The 27,972-nt window shown below is 41.6% G+C and overlaps 3 protein-coding genes across 4 annotated transcripts in view; 1 reads left to right on the top strand and 2 right to left on the bottom strand.

The window, feature by feature from the left end:
• sec24b (SEC24 homolog B, COPII coat complex component) overlaps window positions 1–9,630 on the bottom strand; it is a 32,036-nt gene extending 22,406 nt beyond the window's left edge. The window contains exons 1-4 of one of the 2 annotated variants that reach the window (XM_026183697.2): window positions 8,974–9,630; window positions 6,729–7,394; window positions 6,183–6,344; window positions 3,568–3,702 (exon numbers count right to left, since the gene is read on the bottom strand). In XM_026183697.2, coding sequence (XP_026039482.1) covers window positions 3,568–3,702; window positions 6,183–6,344; window positions 6,729–7,394; window positions 8,974–9,067 — 1,057 coding nt within the window. In that variant the 5' untranslated portion in view covers window positions 9,068–9,630. The remainder of the gene's footprint in view (window positions 1–3,567; window positions 3,703–6,182; window positions 6,345–6,728; window positions 7,395–8,973) is intronic. The other variant, XM_026183706.2, reaches the window with a different exon arrangement.
• Window positions 9,631–13,659: 4,029 nt separating this feature from the next.
• tstd2 (thiosulfate sulfurtransferase like domain containing 2) lies at window positions 13,660–17,783 on the bottom strand. Its single transcript, XM_026183734.2, has 9 exons — window positions 17,493–17,783; window positions 16,263–16,552; window positions 16,018–16,126; window positions 15,772–15,891; window positions 15,473–15,578; window positions 15,134–15,249; window positions 14,608–14,766; window positions 14,273–14,411; window positions 13,660–14,153 (listed from the first exon to the last, which is right to left on the bottom strand). The coding sequence occupies exons 1-9, from the start codon at window positions 17,622–17,624 to the stop codon at window positions 13,933–13,935; spliced, it is 1,392 nt and encodes a 463-aa protein (XP_026039519.2). The 5' UTR covers window positions 17,625–17,783; the 3' UTR covers window positions 13,660–13,932.
• Window positions 17,784–17,790: 7 nt separating this feature from the next.
• ncbp1 (nuclear cap binding protein subunit 1) lies at window positions 17,791–27,784 on the top strand. The gene is made up of 23 exons (XM_026183719.2): window positions 17,791–17,989; window positions 19,860–19,948; window positions 20,154–20,254; window positions 20,345–20,501; window positions 20,598–20,705; window positions 20,968–21,089; window positions 21,183–21,252; window positions 21,409–21,624; window positions 21,700–21,797; window positions 21,920–21,983; window positions 22,083–22,193; window positions 22,972–23,036; window positions 23,127–23,189; window positions 23,278–23,352; window positions 23,635–23,738; window positions 23,828–23,950; window positions 24,065–24,167; window positions 24,389–24,482; window positions 24,574–24,677; window positions 24,766–24,883; window positions 24,984–25,124; window positions 25,983–26,096; window positions 27,227–27,784. Exons 1-23 carry the CDS (start codon window positions 17,956–17,958, stop codon window positions 27,338–27,340), a joined length of 2,388 nt encoding a protein of 795 aa, XP_026039504.1. The 5' UTR covers window positions 17,791–17,955; the 3' UTR covers window positions 27,341–27,784.
• Window positions 27,785–27,972: the final 188 nt, after the last annotated feature.

Genomic DNA, 27,972 nt, shown 5'->3' on the forward strand with positions numbered 1-27,972 from the left:
TTCTTTGCAAGCTCCTTTGACTACTACTACTACTGCCATCATCATTTTCAGTTTAACTGTTTCAGTGATCAAACACTAGGCATGCCCAAATCACCCCACCTAGGAAGTGTCCAGGACACATTTTTCCTCAGAGGTCCGAGCCACCTCGGCTGGCTCGTGTCACGGCTCAACTCTGAGCTCCACCCAAATGACCGAGCTTCTCACCCAATCTAGGGAAACTCATTTCTTGTGTTTATGATGTCATTCTTTTCGTCTCTATCCACCGCTCATGGACATAGAGGAGGGTAAGGCTGGCAGCTAACTCGAAAGCTTCACGTTACGTTATTTAAAAAAAAAAAAAAAAAAAAAAAAGCATGAAGGCTTTTAAAATTATTTTTCAAATCCCTCAGCAAGCTGCCATAACCTTTCAAGAATTAATGCTGCAGTCAAAATAGCGTGTGGACTCATTTAGTGCACTGCAACACTCCCGGTTCAAATCCAACATTGGTTGCATGTTATCCAACTCCATCATATCGCTTTTCTAATTTGCTTCAGTGCCTATGAGGTAAAATATCCACAAAATAATCTTAATAAAAAAACAGCAGCAAGCAAAAGGATCTTTTCGTTTTTGTCTGTTTATTCCTTGCATGTCATGTAATGAATAGGTTTTCCCAAAGGATTACATGGGCAGTAATATTTGAATGGATCCACTAATCCATGTGTGCCAAAAGGAGGGATCAACAGCAGCAAACCAAGATGTGACAGGCCTCAGGGACAGAGCTCATTGGACAGGGCAAGATCCAATTATCTCAGACTAAATCGGACCAGCAGACTACTGGATTAAGCACTAGGGATGACGAGGACACCAGGAGAGCCAAGCCTTCTCCTCCTCCTTCAAGAAAATGGATACTACCAAGACTATATAGAGCTCATTGTAGCCAGTGTTGATTTGCAGTTGATCTTAAAAGTTTTAATATGAGCCCAGTTTGGACTCCACATACATTTATATTCTATTACTGCACCAGTACATGTGTAACTTAATGGTTACTGAGCCGACTAAGGCCTATTTCAAACCAGGACAAACCTTGCATGTATTTGAATACTTGATTCACACTCAGCAGTAAGACCATGACAACAACAGAGATGACACAGCAACACAAACCAAAGAAACCAAAACGCCGTCCCTGACTCCAGACAGACTTAATTAGTGAACAAACAAACAGCCAACTGAGTAACGCCTTAAACTCTAGTCGTGGATAACTTTTGTTATGTGAACAGTTACAAAATAAAGATAAATTGATCAAAACATTTTGGCATATAATCAATAAGGAAAAACTTGTCGTGTGTATACAGATAACAAAAATGAATGGCCATACACAAATCTGAAATAAAACAGCTGTAACTAAATAAATATGAGGCAATCCAAGATTAAAATTCAGAACTACTACTGCTATTAGAAATATTAGTGTTGCTGTTGGCTGTGGTTGCCATTAGCTGCGAGGCTGGTTGTTGCTGCTGGTGTTATAGTCGGTTATTTTGGTTGGCGACTGCTGTTGTTGATAGTAGGTGATGGCAGTATTATCAAAATGTGACAGGTGATGAATTGATTCATCCTGATAACATACGTCTGCTGTTAGATTTGTGTTATAAATTAGTTTAATCAGGTTTGCTTATAATGTTCATTTTAAAATGTATTTAAACTATTTTTCAACTAATAACTTGCAAGCTTTGTCCTACAAAAGTCTAAAATGCACTGGTTGTTTTCTGCTTTACTTGTGACTCTGAACCCATTTTGTTATTTTCAATATCATGATTCTGGTAAGCGTGGCTTCCTTGAATCAACAAGTGCTATTTTGCTGCAACAGACAACCTGTAAGACAGCAACACTGTGGGGAATTGATGAGAGCACGAGGGATAAACAGAAAGCTAAACCAAGCTCCTCATTTTATTAGGCAGTGCGCTAATGAGTTGTAGCAGTGCTAACAATGCTCTCTTGTGAGAAGCAGGAGAGTCAGCAAACGCATGCATAGACAGCGGGACCTATCGGCAGGGGAGTGGTTATATTTAAACATCTGTTAACCTCTGGCTGATGACACACGTCTCAGAGGATCTTTAAAGCAGAACATCTGAGAGAGACATCACACAGGTGCATGACAACAATCAGTATCATGCTGACCTGACATTTAAATTATTAAATGTAAAATAATTTATTTCAAAAAAAAGTTACACCAAGCATTTTAGCCTTTTTAATACAATGCAAGGTTTTTTAGTACAGTGAGATTCAAGATTCAAGCGTGAGGGTCAATCAGTAGCCCCATGGACAAATAAACTTGTCAAAAAAATCAAACAGTGTACAAACAGCTAACTTCTCCGTAATAAACCAATCTTTTTTCTCCTTGTAAAAACTTCCCCCTGCAAAACAAAACAAAATTACCAGGCATGTGATAAAAAAAAATTTTTTTTAAATAAACCTATACTGACGTTTAATCTACTCACGCATGAAACACATTTCTGTTCATCAGCAATACTGAAAAGTTACTTCGTAACAGACCCCTTGCATGAACAAAGTACACTGGAGTCATTTTTTTTACTTATTTGCTTCTAAATGATTTAAAAGTCCCAAAACTCACCTGAATTAAATACAAAAACAAATCTAAAACATGCAGTACATAAACCAATCCCCCCTACATCTTAATGCTTTCCCTTTACTAGAGAATGAAAGAAAACTCTTGACATTTATGTTAGAAAATATATTTAAATTCACTTAGATTATTTAAAACCTTCATACCTTTTTCCAATTTTTAAACCCAAAGATATTCGATTATATTAATATTTCCTCTCAATACATTTTTATGTCATAAGTGCTCATCTTACATCTAGGACTCATGACCACATCTAATTCAAACTCATTCCCGAGGCTATCCAGTTTACTATCAAGAGCCGTGAACAGAGTGGAAAGAAAAACACAAAATATTGATTTTTTTTTCCATCAGCATGGATAACTGCTGATAAGTGGAGGGTCCACTACAGCTGGACGATCACACCCTGAACATTACTGAGAGACAGCAAGAGCGCTGCTCAGAGCTAGACAGCAGGCAAAGAGGACGTCGTCCTGTATATGACAACGAGCACTACTTACCTGCCACCTTTCTGAGGGAAAAAAATTTCATGTTAGCTTTCAGTGATGGAAGAACAGAACAGTGTGCACACACACTGAGGAGATGAAATCAATATTTTGAAAGAGGACTGATGAATGCGAGGGGGGGAAATGTTGCGTGCAGCGGGTGAACTCTGCAAGGCTGGTGACAAGGACCAACAGGGAGAAATATGATTAGCCTATTAGAAAGGAGATGGTGCTGATGATGAGCAGTGAACTGATTACAAGCGTTGGCAGGTAGAGTAGACGTGACAGATGGTAGCCAGACAGGGAAGAGGAAAATGGCGGTTATCAGAAGTGACACCGGATAGGCGGGACAGTAGAGGTGTCTAAAGAGACGTGTACACTTTAGGTTTAAGATTACTAAAAAAATAAGGAGTGGATAAGGTAGTAGCAAAAAGGTTATGGGGGAGGTAAAAGCTAGAGCAGACCTGCTTCCTCATCCTCCTCCTCCTCCTCATCGTCATCATCAGAGCTGGATGATGAGGGGGCTGCTGCTGCTGGGCCTGAGGTGTTGGCAGAGGAAGAGCTAGCGCCACTATTAGCAACATATCCATACTGCATGCCTGTTGGAAGGGGGTGGAGTGGGAAAGGTACATAAGAGAACTGTCAGGATGAGATGCATGTCATCAGACAGGGCTGTGGTAATCAGGCGGCTGGCTTCCAGTCATGTGATACGGGTTTAAGCAAAGAACAGAGTTGCTGATGGCTGGCCGCATATTTTGTCAGGAAAAACAATTAACACTACACACAGGAAAATAGGTCAGGATGATAAAAATTTAAAGCCAATGATTACAAAGGTGAAAGTCAAAGAAGGAATTTTGTTTAGATGGAATTTAACATATACATTTAGCCTTTCTCCACCGGAGGAACCAGCATCCAATATTATGGCCTCATCGAACTGTTTTCAGGGGAGTTTTTTAGGGTTTTGGTTAGATAATGTAAACAGTTTTGATGCATTAGAGACAGACATAAGTGAAACTACTACGCAGTTGGACATATTTGACTGACCATCCAGGAATAGAGCAGGGAACTGTCTGGTGAATTCACAGTTCCCAATAGTGAGAAATGCATCTGTTGCTGCATGCAGCAGCAGGAAAGAAAGGTCAACCTTGGACAATGTCCAAATTACAGAAGTCTGAATAATCTAAAAGGCAGAAAATAGTCAAAACTGAGTGCAGTTTTTGACTATTTTCTGAAACGAAACACTAAGCCATCAAAACACTCTGTGTGTGTGTGTGTGTGTGTGTGTGTGTGTGTGTGTGTGTGTGTGTGTGTGTGTGTGTGACTGGTTGTGAGGTGTATAATTCCGCACAAATGCAATGTTTGATTAGTTAGCAGAAACGCTCATTTTTCCATTAAGTACCATCTGTTTTAGACCAAGTGTTTACCTTTCACCTCGTTCATTTACTCATATTAACCTTTTGAACTATCAGGTTACCGTCTGATGCTGTACTTTAATAAAATAGGAATAATTTGTTTAACAGAATAATATTTCTGATATGATCAAGGAAAGGTCTTTTAAACGTCTAGTCGACTGGTCACCCCCATCCTTCATCTTCAATTGTTTCACCTGACACTGTCCTTGGTTCATGTGTGACAACAGCTCAAGTCTCTCTGTGGATCTTGAGTTCACCTACACTGCACTGGAAGCAGAGAGAAAGGGCTGATGATTAGGGGAAACTTCCAGTAAAGGTTCACACCACATTGTGCTTGCCCAAAGTTCCTTCAGTGGAAGAATGTCTACTTTGAAATTAACGAGTCCCTAGAAATTTAAAACTTAAAAAAAAACGCAACTAGGCGTCACAGTTCAGGGCAGAAAGTAAACTTGCAGGGGTAAAGGCACATTCAAGCCAATTAAAAACAACTGAACCTTCGTCAAAAGTTAGCTTGATGCTTGCTGTATTGCTAAAGCCTTTCCGCTACAATGTTCTCATAGAATCCATCGACAACTGGAGAGCATTTCCTTTGCCTTAATGTATTCCATGGTCTAACTGTGTGCTTTCATTTTAAAATCTCAAGCAGGTAAGATGATGCCGTAATTTTGCCAGAGGTTGTAACTGACCACAAAAGCGTGCAATCAAAAATATGTACTTGTTTTAATACCAGTTAACTGATTGAAAACCAAAAATAAAACATGTCTCCATTGACTATATTCACTCTAGAAAGCAACTCTTTGAAATGCTGTGTATTTGGTCTAAATGCATTGTAAATCTTTAAACATGGCTCAGTTGAAAAAGTGTTTGGATCAAAATTATATCAATTTATTCTGTCGAAGTAAGAGTCAAATTTTTGCAACCCAAATCAACATTACAGGAAAGAGTCTAATTATCCTGACCAGCCACTAAAGTTAAGAGTGAAAAACATTCACAGGAAAAATAAACCAGCAGCACGTTGCTAAAAGCAAACCTGAAACCCCCAAATTTGTATACAGACCCACACCTGCACATCGGAAAGCGTGTGTGTGTTTGCAGCTAATTATGTGTGCTATATTCCCAAAGTGCAGCTGTAACCCATTCATGTGCAGTGTGCGTCTAAACAAGCTGCATCAGAAGACACAAAAACAGTCACTATAGTACAGAAAAAACCAAGATAAGAATGTTGTTCAAACGTCGAATGCAGCAGGTGGAGAAAATAGGTCTCCAATCATAAAAAAAAACCCCAAAACATTTTAAAGAACACAGTTTTAATGTAAGGTACACAGTGTGGTACTTCTCCGAGCAGCGAAAAAATAAACAGGAAACTGATTTCATGCAGACTTTCAAACTACAAAACGCTTTCATCTTATTTTTTGGCAGGTTATCTGCACAGGCACAGATTTTCAGTTTTCAGCTTCCACACATAACATATTTTTCGGAACATAAGGCGCACTGTCAATGAGCTGGTCTGTTTTCATACATAAGGCACACCAGATTATAAGGCACACTGTCGATTTTTGAGAAAATTAAAGGATTTTAAGTGCGCCTTATAGTGCGAAAAATATGGTACACAAACATAAAAATCTTCATGTTTACAATACATAATGAAGATTTACTCTCATTCTTACCTTGACGGTGGCCCGGTGAGGAATGGACTGAAGCGGAAGGGGTTCCTGAGGGTGGTCTGTCTGCCTCAGCACCACCACTGCTTTGAGTGACCCCACCATAGGAGTTGTAGCTCAGAGAAGCCTGATTGGTTTGGCTGTAGTGGGAATGGACTGCGTTTTGGGCTGCAGTGAAAAAAAAAAAAAAAACACAAACAGCCACTGAAACAGCACAAGGACAGTGCTTTCTAAGGATACTGAGGGATAGCTTTGGGTTCAAAAATGCAAACATGTTAATTTATTTCCTTCTTTAAACATAAAAATGCATACAATGCACAAACAGTCAAAATATGCTTTATTTTGGAAACTTACAGCAACAAAAAAAACTAAGCAGAAAAAATTTTGCAGAAAAAATTTTATTTGCCCACCAAACACTGACAAAAAAAACAAAACAAAGCATTTTCCGCCAACATCCACCAGATTTTCTTAGCCTATAAAACTCCACCTGCATTTTCAGAGAATTCACAATTGCAGAGTCTAGCAGCATTAAAATGTGACTTCACTGGGTACCTGTGCTTCCTTGACCATTCACTGTTGGTGCCACTTGGCTGGGAGGAGCCATGCCATACCCAGAATGCCCTGATGCTGAGGAGGCTGGAGGCTCAGCACCGTACTGATGTAAAGGTGCGCCCATCTGGGTGGTGCTCTGGGAGGAACTCAGAGTGCCATACTGGCTGCTTCCTGGAGCAGACGGGTATGAAACAATGGGGTAGAGAGGACCTCCAGGCCCACTCGCCGCCATTGGGACCAAACTGGGTTGTTGTTGCTGCTGCTGAGACTGCTGTGCTGGAGAAGCATGGTATGACTGTGGTCCATAGTAGGATGCCGGAGTGGTGTAGGGTGGATGCTGCTGCTGCTGGAATGGCTGTAGGTTGTACTGGGCATTTGATGGTGGAGGTGCTGAAGAAGGATGTGTGGCATATGGCTGAGAAGGAGGGGCAGAGCTCAGTGGAGCACTGTAAGGTGCTACATGATGCTGAGGGAGGTGGTGCTGTTGCAGCTGCTGTGGATGGTTGTTCTGGTAGTAGTTAGCACTGTGGGCACTGTTCGTGATGGGTGCTTTGCTGGAAACTGGGGTAGCTTGGGACGGGATGGTGGAGTAGCTCTGTTGCTGTTGAGCTGGAGCTCCATAGTAGCCTGTAATTGGATACATGGAAGGGTAGCTCTGTACCGGACCTGGAAGGAGGCGGGGCAGGATAACAAAGCACATGGTTAATAAGCATAAATGTCGACTCTCACTATTACACTCCAATTACAGAGTAAAAATAAACAGAAACAAGAACAACTCTATTTAAGTTTTTAAGTTTTAGAGTTCTTCTTGCCGAGTGAAACATTTCCAATTTGCTCACCAGGCAGCGCTTTTTAAAATATTGACATCTGACTCAGAATCATACTTTTATTTTGAAGGGCCAACTAGAACAGGATTGTGTGGTTTTAATGTCACAAAACACCATTTTAGATCTAAGCCTCCCAGAAAGTTGGCATTTCAAAGACAAGGCAGAAGAGTCAACTACAAGACCACGAGGATTCTAACTTCTCTCTGACATTTGTTTTCAATGGCTAAAAAGGTTTGGGGCACCAAACCCCTGAACTTCCACAATCACAGTTTGAACGAATATAGGGAATATCTCAGAAACACAAAACTACTGAATTATCTCCCTCTGTAGTAATTTAACAAATTAAAGTGTGGGCTCTAGAAAGAAAGACAGCTTCCAGAACCGCACCTCACATTCATATTTAGCTACAGAATGAATGCATTATCACACATTTTTGAACATTCAACTTTAAAGACGACTAAAATGTAAAAAAATAAATAAATTTAAAAAAATAGAAATGATCTCTAAGAACACGCCCATTGTCCCCACCATCTTTAATACATAAATACACATGCAAAAATAGAATTAAGCTCTATTATCTCTATTTAAAAATGCAGTATAAAGCCTACGACATACACACACACTTTTCCAATATGCAAAATGAATATTGGCTAATGTCTACTTCATAGCTACGACAAATTAGAAATAATGGACCACAAAGTACAAAACACGCTTTATTTTGAGCCAAACTGCAGCCTGATTTTAAGATTTTATCCCCTCTTATTTGTTTACTTAAGAAGGAAATTAGTTGGTTGTATTCCTTCTCTTTTGAGATAAATATTTTTGCGAAGCTCTGTCCTGAAAACTGAACCATTTATTAGAGACGATTGTCTTTCCTACTTTACCCTCCACAAATTAGTTTGTTCACATGTGTTTAGATATTCTTGTGAAGCTTAATACACGTGCACGAATATATGTTAAATATGAAAATCTGATCACAGGTTATCATTTACTGTAAACACGCTTGAGCAGCCTTCCTTGAAAGGCTAGCTCTCAGTTGAAATAAGCAGCCTTCTATTAATAGAAAGTAAATTGTTTTAACGCAACTTCTATTAAGTCGTTAGCTATTGGAGATTTAATAAAAACAAGAGGCTATGGAGAGGTGGTGCGCAATCTGTCAAACAGCTATTTTCATGCTAACAGTTAGCTACCGTTACCATCCGTTTTCAATACCCACGTTAGCTTTTAAGTTAGCTACCTTTAGCAAGTGCTTAGCTTCAGCTAAAATCATCAGTCTTTTAATAATTCATGCCCATAATTTACAGCTAATGCCAGCATCGCGACTGACAGTAAATGACAGTTCCAGTGTATAAAATGCAAAAAGCAAAGCGAAGGACCGACAAATAGCCCGCCAATGGGGTGTTAGCATGCTAACGAACCATTCTGATAGGGTGGCGCTGCTCCGCCGTTCGCTGCAGAGTTCTGGCTGTAGCTGACGGAGCTGTTCAGGTTAGTGAAACCGGGCGCAGACATCGCTGGGTCTTCCCGTCCTTATGCCCGCGAACACACAGCTGACCGAATATACATGAGCGTCACTTTCTCGGACCCAGCCTTCCCCGAGAGAAGCGATTCAGAGGCTGCTACTGCTCAGAAGAGACCCGGGCAGCCTGGCCAGGTCCGTTCGGCTGAAAGCTGAAGCCTCCAGTCGGGATGTTGAGGAGCTTAGCAGCCTCCAGGATGTTGTCCTCTCGCTCCCTCTGGTGGAGTTGCATTTTGCATGTTTCGTTTTCTATAATGTGCACTTTTGTTCTACAAGTATCTTGGCAAATAAAGTACACATGCTTTAATTTCTGTATAAACAGCTATTTTCCGACTGCTGTTCCTTCTCTTTTTGATGGATACCTCCACACATGTTAGTAATCTCACATACACCTTCAACAGTTATTTACAAATAAATACCTGAAACATGTTAACACCTGCAACCAGACTGGTCTCATCTCTATATTCTGTGTTTTTCTCTTCCTTAACGTCTGTCAACACTACCCCTGTATATCTGTAAAAAAATGTCTTGCTGCTGCAGTATCTCCCTATTCTCTGCTAGTGTACTTTCTTCTCCCCTTTGTTTTTTGTTTTTGTTGGGGGGGGGGGGGGGGGGTTGCGCCTGTCCCACTTGGTTCTTCAGCCATCATAACTGTTGTCTGATGCCATTGTGGCAGGATGAATGTTATTCCTCAGTTCAACCCACTTTCGGCCTGGCGCATTAGGGGGGCGCTAGTAAATAGTGGCCATTTGAGCAGTCCTGGATCGCTTACCTGTGATCTCCTTTTTGGTCACCTGGCTGACTTCCCTTGGGGTTTATTAACCCCGATTCTTTTGTCCCCGTGATAGAACAGAGAAAACCGACTCATAGTGTGTTAAAACATTTATATTTCTTTTTATTCAATCATCTTCCGGAAGAGAGAGACCCCTGCACAGCCCAAACGCCAGTTGCAAGAGCTCTAACATTTTTAGCTCCATATATGTCTTATTATATGGTGTTATTTCTCAAACATTGCTTATATGGCAAAGTTCCTCTTTTCTGTGTCTTATCTATTAATATGCCTGTGCACTAAAACTCCCTGTTTTTCAGTCTGGCTGAGCACTTAGTTTGTGAGTCAAAAGTGGCCTTGCTCTACAAGCCTTCATTATTAAAGTACATAAAACAATATAATAGGAAAATAAGGATACTAAGGATATTGATTTCATGACAGGTTGCAGAGATCATTTGCGGGTTACCCTTCTGAAGCCTCCATCGCGGCTGGTTGGTGTTTACTCATTGTAGTGTGTAATTTACCTTACTTGGTGGTAAACAGATGTTGTTTTTAGGTCGTAGCTGTAGAAGCCTCCTATGAGCCACTCTGCTCATGTTTCATGACGCGGTTTACTCGGTTTACTCGGTAATTCAATTTTGTTGTTGTCTTTTATTGTTCTTTTATACATATTATGCTTTGCAGGAAGTGTGGGCCTTAGTTTTACGCAAAGCTACGCTAAGTGAAGTGCTGCTGCTTTGCTTTTACTGTCTGTTCCTGTTGCGAGGTTTCTTTTCCTACTGCTGCCAGCCTTTAAAGTGGACTTCGGCGTGGACAACGGCCATATGCTACGCGAGTCGGCTGGCGTGCATATTGATTAGAAGATTAACTTATAGTCGGGCAGACGGCAAGTTGGAGCAATACCAATTCCGTCTGCCCCATATTTTAAAGTTTTATTTAGGCTGTATGTTTGTTCTTTTTTCCGTTGTTTGATTTGTAGTTTGGGTTTTTGTTACGCCACTGGTGGGAGGCCCTTTTTCTAGATGCGGATCACCAGTGTGTTCCTGCAGTTGGGCTATCCCCAGCGTGTGAATATTAGTTTTGTTGTAATATATTAAAATTTTCTTTGTTTCTTTTATTCAGATGCGGAGTGCCGACGTGGAGGAGACTATGGGTGCCTTGGTGGTGGGATCCTTTGAGTGTACACACCTGCCTTTCTTAGTTTATTAGTGTGAGTGTGTGTTTTATCATTGAACCTCGTCTCTATACTGAGTATAACAAACCTAACTGCCTTCTTGGTGATTAGTGTTACTTCCAGTATTATCTGGGTGAAATTCCCAGGGTGGCGTTGTCTTTTAAACTGTGAAGAGTATTTACTTTATTCTCACCTCGTGCTGCTACACCAACAAAGACACCTAACGGATTTACTTTGCCAAGTGGATCATCACGGCTTTGCCGTATTGGTCCGTTCGATCGACCTTTGTTGTTATTATTAATTAATTAATTATTTTTTTCAGCTGTTACAGACAAGAGAGACATGGCTGGGGGATAGAAAAGGGAGGGGAAAAAGATGAAAGAACAGAAAAATAAAGGGGAAGGGGGACAGTGAGAAAGGGCACTTAAACAGAAAGAAAATCTCCCGGATCACCTGTTGAGAAAAAAAAAGAGAGAGAACAAGCAAAAAAAAAAGAGAGAGAGAGAGAGAGCCGCATAATAAACACAACACCATTGCATTAATCTAGCTAAGTGTAAATAAAAGTAAATACTGAATGTTGTTGTGCAGCACGCAGGACCGACAGCGCACAATGTGATTTGAGGTAGCAGCCAAGAAAGGTGTGGTTTGTGTCTAATAGTGAACACCCGTGTGTACACCGACCGAGCCACGGGCGCCAGGCCCCGCCAAGCAGCCACTGGGAGTGAGCCGATACATACCTGAGCGCCCAGCCCCTTACATTTACATAAAAAAAACTACCAACGCACCGACACCTGAGGGCATCAACCACCGGCAGGGAGTATGGTGAGGAGAGATAGGCCTCCACACTTTGGAGGGCCTGAAATGTTCCCAGAGAGGTGGAGTCTAAGACCTGACCTGACAATATAGACACAAACGTGCATTCCCACCCTCATGCACGCATATACAAATACTCAGCACTTACCCAACGTAAAGACAGACACAAATGGACGCTGTACACGCACAATCACACCCCCCCCCCCCCAAACATACTCTATACCCCAGGTCCAGGTACCCTCGCCCCCAGAGGGAAACCGCACCTAGACTCAGGAGATGTTACCCTTTCCCCGGGGGTTGAGGCAAGCAGACTGCCCCCGGCTCCGCAGCAGGAGGGAGGCTCCGCATCCCAGACCCCAAACGGACAGCCAGCACCTCCTTCCAGCCCCTCCGCCCCGATGGCTAACAGAGAACGGGGGTGTGTGAAGACTCCATACCTCCCGCTCATGCACAGTGTTGCTGCGTGTTGTTCTAAAGTGCATTTAAAACACGGGAGGGCATGGTGCTTGCTGCCAGAGAGCAGCAGGTGTCAGCACGGCCCCTCCCGAGAACCCTCAATGTCTACATGCATTTAAAATTGAGAGATGGGCACCGGCACCAGAGGTGAGGTTGAATACACAGACCGTCCTTCCTCTTCCCCTTTGAGAAACACGTCAACACCTGCAACCAAACTGTTCTCATCTCTTTATACTGTCTTATCTTCTTCCTTAATGTCTGTCAACACTACCCCTGTATATCTTTTAAAAAATGTCTTCACACTTTGACCTTGAAAGTTAGACTCTTAAATAAAGACACTTTTTTTCATTTCCCACTGTAGAATTGAACACGTTCACCACCAGGGGATGTGTTGAGATGTTTTGGATGTCAACTTGTTTGAAATTTCTTTGTTTCTCAGCATTTCTTCAACAGACTTTCTTTTGCAGAATAGCATTATAAGAACATGCTCTTACATGCCTGACCACCTTCTGGTAGATATTAGTATTACACAGCACAAAAGCATAGTCTCAGATCATCTCCAGCTTGGGGTTTTGGAGAGAAATTTATACTGTAGTGGATGTTTCTGCATATCCTGCTGATGGTTTTAGTTTATTTTTGGAAAGGAATGATAGTGTAACCACACATGCTATGTCTCCTTGCACAGTCTTGAGAGTGTAGATACATCCTGTTCCAGTCTTGAGATACTGGGCCTTTATAGAGAGGAGAGTTGAACAGGTCCACATACAGGCATATACCCAGTAGAATCGATATCTGCTCCTTTGTCTGAGTAGGAACAGGGTGAAGAATGCCTCCTCCATCTGGCTATTAATTTGCATGTCTCTGACCAAATTGTTAGAAAACAAAACATTCCCCAAGCATCAATTGGGCCCAGCCTCCTTTAATGAGACATGTCCTCACAGCCCAGCCCTGTGCAGCTTGACTAGCCTACCAGAACAGGCAGGTACCCCACTCCTTCGTGTCTGTCACATCACGTTTTCTTAAAAGCTTTATTTTAGTTACTGCTTTCATTTACTGCTTCTGTTGCTGTAACTTTCATGCTATGACCTGCTAAACCTATTATGTAACTGCATACTTTGGCGCTGTTTTTGACATGCATCTATTATTACATATGTTAAAGGGACATTCTGCCATGAGGCAAACAGATGCACTACTGCTTGTGGTTTCTTTAAACAACACCTGCAGTCTCAGTAAGCTACACTAGCCAGAGTTTGCAGAGTTTGGAAAGCAAACGTGCATGGATCCTAGTAATGCATGCATATCTTGGCTATACATAGAGCACTAAATAATGATGCATCTGTTTGTTAAACAGCTTGAAAACACAAGAGACAAAATATATGTCACAGTTTAAAAGTACGAAACAGAAACATTTATACATACAATAAGTTGAAGTTGAGCTTTCATTAGTGACAAAATGTTCACAATATTCACATGATAAAAACAGATTCAGCAGATATTTTCTTCAATTTCTTCAATAGATTTTCATTAGTTAAAATGCATCTGACTTAATTTCCCACATGCATTAGTATAAAAATTCCTATTTTGAAAATCTGTCACACATTTTACACTATGTTTATGTTATTTTTAAGCACTGAAATCTGATCATTTTACACATCCTGAGGGATTCTGGGGCGTACGTCAGTGCACTCGCACTCCTCTTTGTGATGTGAGGTCTCCTCGGACTGAGCCTGACCTTTGGTCTGGCACGTGGGGCAGCAAGCGGTGTGGCCGTCCTGTCTGCAGCTTGGACAGGACAGAACCAGCTGGCAGCAGTACTGGGTGGAGCAGAGCTTGTACTGGTCCCACGGATGGCCGCAGTACCTGCAATCTAAACAGAGTCTGTTATCTTATTTAAAAAAATACATGTATATTAAGAGAATATTAGATCTTATGGATGCTTTCTGGTACTTCTAACATGCAGAGAATGGGCTCTGTTTACACACTAACCTGAGATGATGTCACTGTTTGAGGAGATGGCGTAGCGTTCATCAAACACAAAAAGCTTTCCACGATAGAACCCCTCGGGGAAACGCTCCAGGTACTTATGAATTCCACCTTTCAGCTGGTAAACCTCCTTACACACATCCTGGTACCAGATTTAAGAGATAAATATGAACAAGAACTTAAAATATTTGATGCAAACATTTCAGAAATATGCATTTCTCAATACCTAAACTACTAGTAAAAGGCTCCCCCTTGTGGAGAATCAGCAACCTGCAACAAGTGAGCGAGTGAACCCAGCTCCACTAAAAGCTTTCCAGACTGATGACTGAACAGCTTACTTTGGAGCGGAGGTAGGCGGAGCCACGCTCACAGCGGATCCCTCCTGTGCAGTACATCAGAACCTTCTTGTCTCTGAACAGCTCAAGGTTCTGGTCCACGTAGTCTGGGAAGTAGCTGAACTTACGGATATTTGGCGCCAGGCACTGAGTGAACTGCCCCTGAAGGCAAAAAAAAACAGCAATTATTAACTGTTACAGCCTTTGCACATTACTCTCTAATAGCACAACCTCAATACCGCTGCTTCTGGCTAAAATACTGAGGCTTATGAAATTGATCCCAGTCATGCTTTTCTGTTTGGATACAGACTCATTATTTCCAGCTACAAATATCAGTGTTCTGCCCATCCTTACTATTTGCTCATGGTAGCTTGTGTAGATGGTGCACAAAAAACTTAAATTACAACATAAATCTCTGGGCATGTCACAAGTATGCCAAGATCATACATTACCCTGAAACCACCAAAATGATCGGATTACAGTTGAATGAAGTCAACAATCTCCTAAAGAAAACAAATTTACTACTCACAATTTTACTCTCATAATAGTTGCGGCAGTCCAGGAGGACGGTGTCATTGCATGAATCTCCTTTAGTCAGAAGAGCCTCCACTTCTTTATGAAACTCGTCGGGCTCCAGATGAACTCCTGAGAGGCAAAACAGACACATACCTGACATTATATACAAGCACAGCATAGAGTTTGTCATCAGCTGGTACAAGAGCACAGCTATGGCTGCAGAGCAGCAATCAAAGCAGACATTTTGCACCATATTATGATAATAAAGGCAATGATATTAGTAAATCAGCTACAGGTGTCACTTACATTATTAATAATTTCTGTAGGCTTACAGTGTCAGTACAAATAGTACCTGCCAGCTGGTAAGATATAAGATCTGGGTCCACTCCCATTGGGACAATCTCCTTGTAGACCCCAACCTTCAACTCTGTAAAACACTCTGCGCCACCGTCACTGGTCTGAACAAACCCACAAAAACAGCACCATTAATATTCAAAGATTAACAAAAATAAATTAATAACTGCTTAAAGTCTGATTATGGACAAACCACACCCTGATGGAGCCTATAACAGAGTCCTACGATCCTATGAAGCAATATTAAGAGAGGGAGGTGACACTAGTATATAAAATTTCCCTTTATCTGATTCTGACCTTAAAATCCTCCTCATCCATCTCGAACAGCGGATGTGAACGCATTGCTTCTATGTAAATGTCAGTGGCCAAGTTTGTGCCACCAACTGTTCCGTTGATGCCTTCAGTCGCCACCCTCACCTGAAGAAAAAGATCAACACATATTTTAATGGCACGGTTTCACTGAAATTAAGAGAAAAGCCTTTTTTCTTTGCTCTTTCATAGAAGTGTTCCTCAACCCAAGACTGGATGGGACAATTCATTCACCTTGCCCGTTAAGTGGAGCTTCTCACACAGAGCTTTCTGCCAAGCACAGATGACATGTGGCTCCTCGACGCGACAGTAGTGATAGTAAAGCAGAACCCTGCCTGGACCGCTGATGGAGAACGAGAGAACAAAGAACAAAAATAAAACATCAAATTCAAAAATTAAAACGGGACACATTAATAATCTACATATATAGATTAGAAATATAGAATATAGTGAAATAACTGTATTGAGATTGTCTTTACTTTTTAAGTTGCTCCTCAGAGATGTGGCTAATATCGGGAATCCACACAGAGACGTCCACCGTTTCTCCACTGTGCTCATTCACCTGCGTTGCTTCGGGCTCTTCTTCCAGTTGGCTAAACAAATGCTCATACTCGTCCTGTGCGAGCTGCTGTATTTCAGCATTGTGCACTCTGGCCACGTGTTTGTGAATGGCGGCGTGCTCGATGAACGTCTGGCCGCAGCAGCACCACAAAGGGCTTCCTTCCTCGTGACTACCGTCCTTCTTGGATGCCACAAAGGCAGAAAATGACTGAGGGGATAACATAAAAAACAATTAAAGAGTTAAATCTTTAACATGGTCAAATAGATGTTTAAGATTATAAGACAGTGGCTGTGTGATCGTATGCCACAGTTTGGTGCATATGTTGCCCAATATGCGATAATATTGAAATTTGTCCAGAGTAGTTTAGAAACTGTATCCGTTTCTAAAATAAATGACTCAAAAGTTGGTAAATAATGACCCTTCCTTCTTAACAATATATTACTATTGTATTATTATTATATTATCCAACTTAGAGTGGTTGGGCGAGATGGAGCCTATCCCAGCTGACATTGGAAGGTAGGTGGGGCACACCCCATCTGTCAGTCCATCACAGACTGTAAAACAGGACATGGGAGCATATCAAAGTACAAGGAGGAAACCTATGGGGGGGGGGGGGGGGGGGGGGAGAGCTTCCTTGGCCTCTAAGTTATACAACAACAACAACAATAATGATGATAATAATAGGAAAATATAGTTTTTTAAGTAGAAGAACTACTTTTTTCTGCTACACTCCCAGCACACAGCTGAGAAACCACTGATTAAAAATACAAAATTACAGAATGCAAAACAGATCATAACGGGTTTTTTTTTTTTAATATTGTTGTTCATAAATATGTAAACTGTCACCAATTGTCTTTTGCAATTTGAAGTTTTTTTTCATGAGTGTGCTCAAATGTGTATATATTTTCAGATTTTAAATAGAAAATACAGATTACAGATCAGATTCATTTAGATGCTTAGAGAGGCCAGTGACAATTTAAGGCTTTTATCTTTCTTAGATTTTGAGATATTAATGTTCAAACATTGCCTCAGACTTCAATGTGCGAAAAACAAAATTAAATATCTTGAAATTTCACAATAATCGTTATATATGTCCAACAATTGAACCATAAAACAGGGATTCCAGTCAGTGTGTCCTGATGCTCACCTTTCTCCTGCAGAAGCTGTAGTATCTCCTTTGTGGGGCAGAAAGTTGCTTCTCCTGTTTGAATCCATTACAAATTGAAGAGTCAACCTCCCAGTTTATAAACTCTGAGCAGGGTGTATCATCCGCCGCCATTGTGTTTTTAAAAGAGCTTTTAAAACAGTTGGCGACTAACCCGTCTCACCAGAATTAAAGATAAATTCTAACATATTATTTTAAGGAAACAAACAAACACATCCTCCAAACGTGCACCGGAAAACTCAGCACAAGACTCCGGACACCAAAGACGGGTGCACTTTCCGGGTTAGCCGGATGTGCTTCACTTGAATCAGACCGCTTTTATTTTTCTCTGAGCGGCTGGCTGCTGAATGATCCATAGATAAACTCGTTTAACGGACTCATTGTTTTGTTTCTCGTTCAACACATATTTTGGCTTTGTTACATTCACATCGAAGCGGGGTGAAACATGTCCAGGAGGCGGCACAGCGATGAGAACGACGGTGAGTCGGTGCACGTTAACGGCGTGTTATTCACACCGTTAGGCTAACCAGCGGTGGCTAGCTGGCGTTAGCGAGCTTTTCATGCGTCCCCTACGCACTGTTGGGAGGGTTATTTTACTAGTTTAATGTTTGGGTTTTATCGGCGAGATCCAGAAAGTTCAAAACCAGTGATGACCGCAGTATTCAGTTACATTGTGGCGCACTGAAAGCGAGAAAAGTGCTCAAACAGTCGCATGCAGCCGCAAAATGAACCGGTGCAGCTAGCTGCAGGATTAGCTGGCGTTAATCAGCGTAGTCAGCGACTATGGGGGCGGTAACCAAACACTTCAAAACATGCACGAGATTTAGTGTTAACATCTGATTGAAAGTTTAACTATGGATCTGGATTTATGGGCGGGGAAAATCACCTAAAAATATCAAATATTTTCCCGCAGAGTGCAAGATCCTGAAATTAAATGTGACCTGGTCTGTTTAAAGATTAAATCAGATCTCTTCTCTTAATCTGGGACTATGGTAACTTTGCATATGTACATGGGCAAATCAAGTTTCTTAATATAGCACTTTTCAAATACTACAGTCATTCAAGATGCTTTACAAGATTAAGATTAAAACAGAAAAGAAGGGAAATGCAGAAATAGTAGTAATATTCATAGCAACCACAATGATGGTAATAAAAAGCAGAGATGTCAAAAGTTATTTTGTGTCTTGGTTCACACACAGCCGCACATACAGTTTGAATTATAAAACAGTTTTTGTTAATTCACAGAAAATACCCTGTCTTTTTTTTTTTTTGTCACGTCTCTCTTTTAAAAATTATACATTTGTACAGTAAACGGAAACATATCTGTCATTTAATTGTTCGCCTGTTGCTTAATTACTTTGGCATAGGATCAGTAGCCATGGAGTTCTTTATCTGTATAAAAACCTATAAAAGTTATGAAAATACAATCAAGAAGCCAGAATTAATGCCCTCCTTCACACTTTTGAAAGCTGCCCATGGAGGCCAGACTGGAGTATTTCCTGGGCCGATTGTGGCCCCTGGCCCTTATGTTTGACACCCCTGGTTAACAGCATAGCAGCTAAGTGCTTTATTAGCCTGTTTTGTTTAAGATTCAAGCAGCATTAGGTGACCAGATCTTGCAAACCTTAGGGTTTGTATCTATAAAACAACTCGGACATATATTTAGGGCTGAAGCCCTTTAATGAGTTGTGTAGTGTGATGTGTAGTTTCTTTTCCAGGAAGGTGCACATCAGGTTAAGTCATCAGATTTTGAAGGAGTTTGCTAGTATGAAGTACCTACGCCGTGCACTTAAGACAAGTATAGAACTGCTGTTAGGTGTGGCAGTCTGCATGCGACACCAGGAAAATAACTTATTAATCCCAGAAAGAGAACGCTGTTGATACAGTGCTGTTTGGTTTGATAAGACATAACGAACAACCACTCGAGACTACATCCTTACTTTTAATATATTAACAGTGTTAATAAACCTTTATATAAATAACAGAAAATAGAGAAAAAATAATGTAAAAATAATTTGGTCCCCTTTAAATGTTCAATTCAATTGCTGGATTCATGTTTTGTTAATGCTTTTATTCTTTAAATGACAGTGTAAGTGTGCTTTTCTGAACTTCACATAGCTTTATTTTATCAGACCATTGTTCAATTCATAGTCCTGTGCTGTCTGAAAACCACTGAACGTGAAATGACGGTGTAACTGATGAACACAGCGGAGAATTTATCATCCTTACTTTGAAAAGACTCATTGAGATTAGAGTGCACTAGCTAAGAGAAACTGACAGATAATTCCTACAGGAGCTGGTTGAGCCTCTTCTGGCTCTGATTATTGTGTTACTCTTTCACCTTTCCAGGAGGTCAAGCCCATAAGAGGAGGAGAACATCGGAGCCGATTGAGATCGAAGACCGTCTGGAGTCACTGATATGTCGTGTTGGGGAAAAGGTAAGGAGACTCTACAGGAAGGACACATTTTTATTTTCAGGATGAGTAGCTTCATTTTCCACTCTAGAGAGATGAGCCACACAAGTTCAGTGCAAAACTTTGCTTCTAAAGTAAATGCCAGAATGTTCTTTTTAAGTCTTCTTTGCTTTGTGTTAAATTGCTTTCTAGTGACAAATTGCTCTTGTGCGAAAATATTTCCTTACAGAGCACATCATCCCTCGAGAGCAACCTGGAGGGCCTCGCTGGCGTCTTAGAGGCAGACCTCCCAAACTACAAAAGCAAAATTCTGCGCATTTTATGTGCTGTGTACGTTCACACCTCTCACCCTTTGATTTCTAATAAATTTTGCAAGTGTGTTTTGTGTGGCGGCAGTCATATGTTGTCATTTGTTGACAGTGCCCGCCTCCTGCCCGAGAAGCTGACCGTTTATACGACCTTAGTCGGCCTCCTTAACGCCAGGAACTACAACTTTGGGGGCGAGTTCGTTGAGGCCATGATCAGGCAGTTGAAGGAGACGTTAAAAAACAACTTGTACAGTGAAGCTGTTTACTTGGTATGCTGGCTTTTATAATAATCCTACAGATTGCTTTTAAACTAATTAACATGGCCACTTTGTATTTATTTTACATAATGACATCTCTTTCTTTAGGTGCGTTTTCTGTCTGATTTGGTCAACTGCCACGTGATTGCTGCTCCCTCTATGGTGGCCATGTTTGAAAACTTTGTCAGTGTTACTCAGGAGGAAGATGTGCCACAGGTAGGCAGATGGTTTATGGTGTGAAACAAGCTGCATTGTACCCAAAAGCAATTTAAATAATTTGTAATGTTCACATTTGAGCCAGACCTTACATTAAAATAGTAATTATTTGATTTATCTGTTTCTTTCTTTCTTTTAATTTTGGTGAGTCTTTATCATTATGGAGCACATTTTGATCTTTTTTCACTAGCCCATGGCTGTGTCACAGTCCACACTGTGGTGGATTATGATCCAGTCCTTTAATTGGTCTCTTTTTTGTCAGGTTCGGTCGGACTGGTTTGTGTACGTCGTTCTGTCCTGTCTGCCCTGGGTCGGGAAGGAGCTCTATGAGAAGAAGGACGTGGAGATGGACCGGCTCCTCAGCCAGATTGAAGGCTACCTCAAGTACGTTCCCCGGTTTGGTTAGATTTTAATTAAGCAATCATCGTTTGCTGCCGTTGTTTCGTTTTTATTCTTGGCTACATCCACATTTTTCAGGAGGAGAGTAAAGACCCATGTCCCCATGCTGCAGGTGTGGACTGCAGATAAACCCCATCCACAAGAGGAGGTGAGTCTTGCAGTCGGTTAAACAACAGCAAATATGTGCAATGGTCAAAACAGTAAAAGTGTCTCCTTATGGCCTCATGTTTACTAGAGCTTGCTGTTTGGATACAGCAATGTTTGTTTTCGTCTGAGTAAACGGATCGTATCTTCCTTCCTCCAGTACCTGGACTGCCTTTGGGCTCAGATTCAGAAGCTGAAGAAAGACCGCTGGCAGGAGCGTCACATTCTTCGTCCCTACATCGCCTTTGACAGCGTGCTCTGCGAGGCCCTGCAACACAACCTGCCCCCCTTCACCCCACCGGGCCACATGCCCGACGCCCAGTACCCCATGCCCCGGGTCATCTTCCGCGTGTTTGACTACACCGACGCCCCAGAGGTTCATTACAAATAAAACTCTGTCTGTCAAACTCTTCTTCTGCAACTTTTTACATATTCATCTCTTTCTGTTCAGGGACCTGTTATGCCCGGCAGCCATTCTGTGGAGAGATTTGTTATAGAGGAAAACCTGCACTGCATTATCAAAACTCACTGGAAAGAGAGGAAAACATGGTGAGCAATGAGGGCTTTTTGTTTTTTGTTTACACCTGAATGTGTGAATAAATAGTGACTCGTATTAATTTTTTACTAAAATGCTTAAACTAATTTTTTGTTGTTCTATTCCTAACGCTCAGCGCTGCCCAGCTCCTCAGCTACCCAGGGAAAAATAAGATCCCACTCAACTATCATATCGTCGAGGTATATTTTCTTTCTTGTTTCTGGCATCAAAAAGTAGAAACAGTGCAGAGCTGTTTTAGTCTAATCTGCTGGCTTAATGGCTTTTTTTTTCTCTTGTAGGTGATCTTTGGGGAACTTTTCCAGCTGCCCTCGCCGCCTCACATCGATGTCATGTACACCACACTGCTGATCGAGCTCTGCAAACTGCAGCCCGGATCGTTGCCCCAAGTCGTATCCTTGATTATTTTATCTTAAAAAATAACCTTTAGCTGCTCCTTTGAAAAATTTGAACACTTGTTTGAATTAAATACACCAAACTGTTGCAAAAGGCAACCGTGGCCATCTTTAATTTAGATTAGTTTTAGAGATTAACAGGGCCTAAGTATTTTAGCAGTCGGTCTTATGTAATCATTGTTCAAACCCCAGGATTCAATACTGAGACGCTGAGAGTTTGGTGAAATAGTTTATCGTGGGTAACCTTGGCTGTGGGGCTAAAAGGTTAGCATTTGAGTCAAATGTGTGACTGGATTCTCCTCTCTGTTGTTCCTGTGACATTTTCTTCATAATAATTTAATACAGGCAGCAAAAATATGCACCAGATAATGCAAAAACACATATTTGCCATGTCGCGATCAAATTGAATAATTCTTCTAGGGCATCCATTCTCATCTGCTTATCCTTGTCAGGGTCACAGGGGGGCTGGAGCCTATCCCAGCTACCATACAGCGAGAGGTGGGGTACGCCTCGGGACAGAGAGACAGACAACCATTCACACACACACATTCACTCACACACATTCACTCCTATGGGCAGTTCAGTTAACTTGAACTCACTAACTGTAACACAACAAGGAGCTTAATGAGTAGAAGTGTCTGTGAAAGGACACAAATGGAGATCAGATTTGACTTGTCTTAATGAGCACATATGTAGAAAACACACTCTAGTTGGGAAATTGTTAAAGGTTTAACAATTAGAAGTTGTTATTGGAGCCTTAACACCTGCCCGTTAGTTGGCCCAAGCCACAGAGATGCTTTACATGAGACTGGACACCATGAACACCACCTGCATAGACCGGTAATGTTTCTGTGTCTTAACTTTAACAGTACAAAGAGGTTTCCTGACTCTCATTTAACTCTAATGTGATCACACTGCTAATTTTTGCAGACTAATCAACTGGTTTTCTCATCATTTGAGCAACTTCCAGTTCCGATGGAGCTGGGATGACTGGTGAGTGACTGACTGGGAGCATTTAAAGTGGCTGTATTTATGTTTTGCCTTTTTAATATTATAACCTAAATCATGCTCTGTCTTAAAGGTCTGACTGCTTGACCGTGGATCTAGAGAAACCCAAGCCCAAGTTTGTCAAAGAGGTTCTGGAGAAGTGCATGAGGTATTGGGGCACTATTTATGCTTTCTTTGTTTTCCAGTCCTGTAGAGGAGATCAGGACACAAGTCAGGTGTAGTAATATAGTTAGAGAGGGTTTATCTTCTTTATCTTGAGTGTTTGTGACGGTGTATCAGGGCCACTATAGGGAAGAAGTAAGGCTGGGAAGAGAGTACAATAACAAGAAAACATTTAAAAAGCCCTTTGGATTAGAAAATTGTAGCGGAAAGAACGTCTGTGTTTTTGCTCATTTCTCTGCTGTTCTCTGTTGTGCTGCTTTAATTGCAGACTTTCATACCACCAGAGGATAGTGGACATCGTGCCTCCAACCTTTTCGGCCCTCATTCCTGCTGACCCCATCTTTACATATAAATATCCAGACGAGAGCGCCTGTAAGACTGCCAGACATTTTGTTTTCTTGTTACTTAAAAACAAAAAGGAGCAGACTGATAACTAAATACTGGACTCTGCTGCTTCATAGCCTCGTTACCGGGTTACCCCATGTCCATCACCGTCAGTAACGCCATCAAGAACAGAGCATCTAACGAAGAGATCCTCACCGTCCTCAAAGAGGTCCCCAACCCCAATCAGGAAGATGATGATGGTTTGTTTCTTGTTTCGTTTTACTTGCTCCTGCATGAAAAGTTCATTTGTGCAGTGCTGTCTTTCTCCTACACTTCTCCCTTCTTTGATTACATTTCTTTCTCGGTCCCTCCAGACGAGGGCGAGAGCTTCAATCCGCTGAAGATCGACGTGTTCCTGCAGACTCTGCTCAACCTAGCAGCCAAATCCTTCAGCCACTCGTTCAGTGCGCTCGGCAAGTAAGGAACATCTGTTGCCACCAAAATGTTGTATTGTATTCATCTATGATACAGAGAGATGTATCAGATGCTTTTCTGCTGTTATACAAAGTGCCAGAAACTATTATTTTTTAAGAGCTGAAATAAAAGGAAAATTATTTAATTTAGTTGCTTTTTATGCTCTGAATGCACATGCAGTGACTGGAGAGCTGCTGGCCTCACCTGCGTCTGATTGCTTTCAGGTTTCACGAGATTCTGAAGACTCTGGCCAACAGTGACGAGGGAAAGCTGCACCTCCTCAAAGTGTTGTATGAAGTGTGGAGGAACCACCCGCAGGTACAACAAACAGACCCACGAGCATGTAAATGAAGCCAGTTTTTTTTTTTTTTTTTTTTTTGTGGTTCATGTAAACTCTGCTGATTGGCAGATGATCGCCGTGTTGGTGGACAAATTGATTCGGACGCAGGTTGTGGACTGTGCTGCAGTCGCCAACTGGCTCTTCTCTCAGGACATGGCCCACGAGTTCACCAGGTGGGACACGCAGATGTTTAGGTTTTAGCTCTCATGACGCAAGCGCAGCGTCTTCTCTGTAAACTGAAAGACTTTGTGCCTCATCTAGACTTTTCATCTGGGAGATCCTGCACTCGACCATCCGAAAGATGAACAAACACGTGCAGAAGATCCAGAAGGAGCTGGAGGAGGCCAAAGACAAACTGGAGAAACAGCAGCACAAGAGGGTAACCCTCCCCCCAATATGCAATCATCATTATTTTAACGTTAAACTTAAAATAATGAACAAATTGTGTAAAATGAATTCAAATTTTTGTTCACTACTAGCGCGACAGCGGGGACGACGAGGATATGGACAAGAACAGTGAAGATGAGGAGGGTCAGCTGGAGGAGCAGATCGAGAGACTCCAGGAGAAGGTGGAGTCTGCTCAGAGCGAGCAGAAAAACCTCTTCCTTGTCATCTTCCAGGTACGGAAGACTACAGTTTATCTTCTTAACTACTTAACCGGTTTCAAGGTTGCAGCGCTGCTGGTGCCAGCTCTCCAACTTATGCAACTTCTGCAGGTGGAAGTAAACAAGGGATTTAATCTTTTGTAGTGCCCTCTAGTGGCCCTGTGTCAAGTGGCTTGTGTCTGTGTTAAATCTGAGCAGATCCCCACATCACTGCAGCTGATTGCTCCTTAGAAGGTAAACATTGTGTGCTAACAGCACTGTAGAAAGGGTTAGATCTATATCATCACAAGTGAAGACACATGAAACAACTGCTGGGTTTGAATCTGACCCGCCTCCTCCGGCTCAGTCAAATGTCAGTGAAGGAAGAATGAGGGGACGGATTAAATTCTGGGATTAGACCAAAAAAAAAAATCTCCGAACAGAATTGATTTTCTACCAGGGTTGTGTTCAAGAAAGTGGAATCAGTAAAAACTGAGGTTTTCAGTTCCCCAACAACGGAAGTTAAACTCTGGTTTAGTTTCTGGTTTTGGCCTCCTCTCGTCACCAAAGCAGCTGACTGCCACTTTATTTCATTTCCTCATTAGAGAGACAAGGTCAAAGCTCATATCGGACCACAGTAACAGACGATGTTTTAAAAGATAAATGCGATCACTTAGAGTGAACACACTCAGAGCTGACTGATCAGTTTTTCTGGAACTGAATACTCCAAGGTTGTTAAACTTCCTGGATTCGTGTAGGCTAAAATGGTTGCCAGCGTCATGACAGTCACCACTGCCGACTCTTTCTTCTTTCTCGAGCTGAAGAGATTAAAATGCAAAGATAAAAGCTTGCTCCATAAAAGCATTTTTAAATGAGGCTTTTCCCCATCCTTAGCGTTTCATCATGCTGTTGACGGAGCACCTGGTTCGCTGTGAAACGGGCAGCGTTGACATCAGCACGCCCTGGTACAAAAACGGCATCGAGCGGCTGCAGCAAATCTTCCTCATGGTAAAAGCACAAAACACACTCACACACATCATTAGATTTCTTTTATTAATGCCCACTTAGTCTGATTTTAGTTTTCTTTGGGTGAGTAAAAATTTTGACTTTCTTTACTCCTCCGGAAAAGGACAAGCAATTACTTTCTTTGTAGTTTTAAGACTTTTGAGACAAACACAAATTTCACACACATTATTAGGTTCAATGGGACTTATGGCATCCATAAAGCTACTTGGAAAATCAGAAAAATATAAATGACGAAGTTGTCTGCCACATTTTCATAAAAAAAAAAAAAAAATTATGTAATTTCAAGCATGCATAGCACACTGCATGCAGGCCAGTAGTGCTTACATGCAAAGTGAGCCACTCTGACTCTAAAAATCTAAAATATCTGAGAGCAGAGAGGCTGGAATCTCATTTATAAAGGCTACTTTGTCTTCTATTATCCAATTTATTTTTCTTATTTAATTAACAACATAGGGGTTCCTTATATTATAAACCAGGGGTGGGCAACTCCAGGCCTCGAGGGCCGGTGTCCTGCAGGTTTTAGATCTCACCCTGGGTCTACACACCTGAATCAAATGATTAGTTCATTACCAGGCCTCTAGAGATCTTCAAGACATGCTGAGGAGGTAATTTAGCCATTTAAATCAGCTGTGTTGGATCAAGGACGCATCTAAAACCTGCAGGACACCGGCCCTTGAGGCCTGGAGTTGCCCACCCCTGCTATAAACTAAAGGCCCTTCATTTTGAGGGACCTAGCAGCACTTGGCAAGTGGGGGAAGGAACAACTCTTTTAACAGGAAGAGATGTCCAGCAGAACCTCAGGCTCAGGTGCAGGCTTTAAGATGCTAGGAGTAGCACTGTAAACATGAGGCAAATACTGCTGTGCTGGACATGAGCCAATATAAACATGCCAGCTTTATGTGATTCACTCAGTTCCAGTTGGCTTTTGGTTCAACAGGAGAACGGGCTGGAACCCTTTACTACCAAAAGAGACATTTTGGGGGGGAAGAAAAATCTTTCCACACACTGCTAAGTTCTGTACCTTTAATGTATCTGAATATGGAAACCAAGGCTAGCTTTACCCTAAACTCACTCTGTGAACTCTATTGTGACGTCTCCCCCTCGTTCTGCAGCACCACGCGACCATCCAGCAGTACATGGGAACCCTGGAGAACCTGCTGTTCACCGCCGAGCTCGACCACCACATCCTGGCCGTGTACCAGCAGTTCTGCGCCCTGCAGCTTTGAGACACACGATCCCGATGAAATGTGTACTTGTGTTCACCCGATGTGATGAAGCGACACATTAGAAAAACCAGCTCTTGCATCAAGAATCTCCTCTTCAGTTTTATTTTTATTTTCCTGTCTGGTGCCATTCATTTCACTCATGTGCAGCCACATCAGAGGATGTCTGTTGAGAAAATCTTTAATTTGTGGTAGCGCTCCTTTTTTTTCTTTTGGATGTATTTCTTTGTTTTCTCTTTTGTTTATTTTTACCTCCTGGCCGTATTGTTATGAATGGATCTTTTTAAAAACTGTATGAAGACGGAGCTACAGAAATAATCTTCATAGGAAGGGAGGTTCCAGGTCGGTTCTGACTGATTCTGAATCTAGAGAGTGCTCTACTTTTTTATATTTGTTTTATGTGGAATTGGGAAGTAATTAAAGCTCTACAGAGTCTTTATCCATCCACTCGTTTGTGTTATTGAGTCTTCATGAAAATACAGAATTGGGGGGGGGGAGCATCCAGTTTGAGGTTATCTGAACATACCAATGTAAATAAAAATTGAAATATTGTTATAAATGCCTAAAAAGGACAAGTAAACATTTACACAACATCTAGTGCTTAAGTGCATAAGTACAGCCTTACTGCTTTCATA

This window comes from Astatotilapia calliptera, chromosome 2 (genome assembly GCF_964374335.1).
Source record: "Astatotilapia calliptera chromosome 2, fAstCal68.1, whole genome shotgun sequence".
Taxonomy (NCBI): domain Eukaryota; kingdom Metazoa; phylum Chordata; class Actinopteri; order Cichliformes; family Cichlidae; genus Astatotilapia; species Astatotilapia calliptera.